General features: G+C 51.8%; 1 protein-coding gene across 1 annotated transcript; it reads right to left on the minus strand.

Annotated features, from left to right (window-relative positions):
* Window positions 1–144: 144 nt before the first annotated feature.
* Window positions 145–1101, minus strand: LOC134221614 (uncharacterized). Its single transcript, XM_062700803.1, has one exon. The coding sequence runs from the start codon at window positions 1099–1101 to the stop codon at window positions 145–147; it is 957 nt and encodes a 318-aa protein (XP_062556787.1).

Consider the following 1101-nt stretch of genomic DNA (forward strand, 5'->3'; position numbering starts at 1 on the left):
GGTAAGGTATATAGGTGAACAAGGTAAGTTACAATTTGTTTTTGCAGGTATTTGTTAACAATTCAAAGTAATTCAATTTATTATTTCAGGTGATTATATAAGATGCCGTTCACAACATGCCGCCCGCCGTTGAAACCGTCCGTTTCAACTTATTACCACGTCTTTAGTTGATGTTGACGTCGATGTGTCCACTGGTTCATCTCCCGACTCGATCGGGAGAATAGCGACCTCCGTGATTGCCCTCTTGTATTGGCCAGAAGCTGTCCTAACCACAACAACTCGGACTCGTCCGTCCGAACCGGTGAAAGTTTCGATGATGCGCCCGAGGGGCCATTGTAGAGGCGGGTAGTTGTCGAGCTTCAGCAGTACTAATTGACCCTTAAGAATGTCTACGGATGGGCGCCTCCATTTGCTGCGCTGTTGTAGTTGGCTAACGTAGTCTCGTGACCAGCAGCGCCACAGGTCCTGAACGGAGCGTTGCATGTCCTGCAAACGGGTGACGCGATTAGGGGACAGGTTAAGTAGGTCCGGCTCAGCAATGGAGACAGGAGGCTCCCCAATCAAGAAATGCCCTGGAGTCAGAGCGGACAGGTCATCAGGGGAGTCGGACATGGAAACGAGGGGACGAGAGTTCAGGACGGACTGAATCTGGGCTACGACAGAAAGGAGTTGGTCCATGGAGAAGGCCTTCTGTCCCATGATGCGACGAAAATGGTACTTAAAGGATTTCACTCCGCTTTCCCAGATGCCTCCGAAGTGTGGAGAGCGGGCAGGGATGAAGCGAAACGTGATGCCATTCCCTGTGCAGTACTCGCCCCATTCTTTGGACTTGAATTGTTGTTGAAACTCCTTTCGTAGCTTGCGCAGCTCGCGATCCGCTCCGACGAATGTGGTCGCGTTGTCGCAATGCAATTCGAGGACACGGCCGCGATACGCGATGAAACGTTTGACGGCGTTGATGCACGCGGCGGTCGACAAGTCCGGCACGACCTCGAGGTGTACGGCCTTCACCACCAAACAAACGAACAACGATACGTAAACTTTTACCGACGAACCTTTCCCAATCAGCGGACGTACGAGAAACGGCCCACAGTAATCCAT

The sequence above is a fragment of the Armigeres subalbatus genome, chromosome 3 (assembly GCF_024139115.2).
Source record: "Armigeres subalbatus isolate Guangzhou_Male chromosome 3, GZ_Asu_2, whole genome shotgun sequence".
Lineage (NCBI taxonomy): Eukaryota > Metazoa > Arthropoda > Insecta > Diptera > Culicidae > Armigeres > Armigeres subalbatus.

Excerpts from the sequence above, each read along its gene's own strand:
- LOC134221614 (XM_062700803.1), bottom strand. The coding sequence starts at position 1,101 with ATGGATTACTGTGGGCCGTTTCTCGTACGTCCGCTGATTGGGAAAGGT.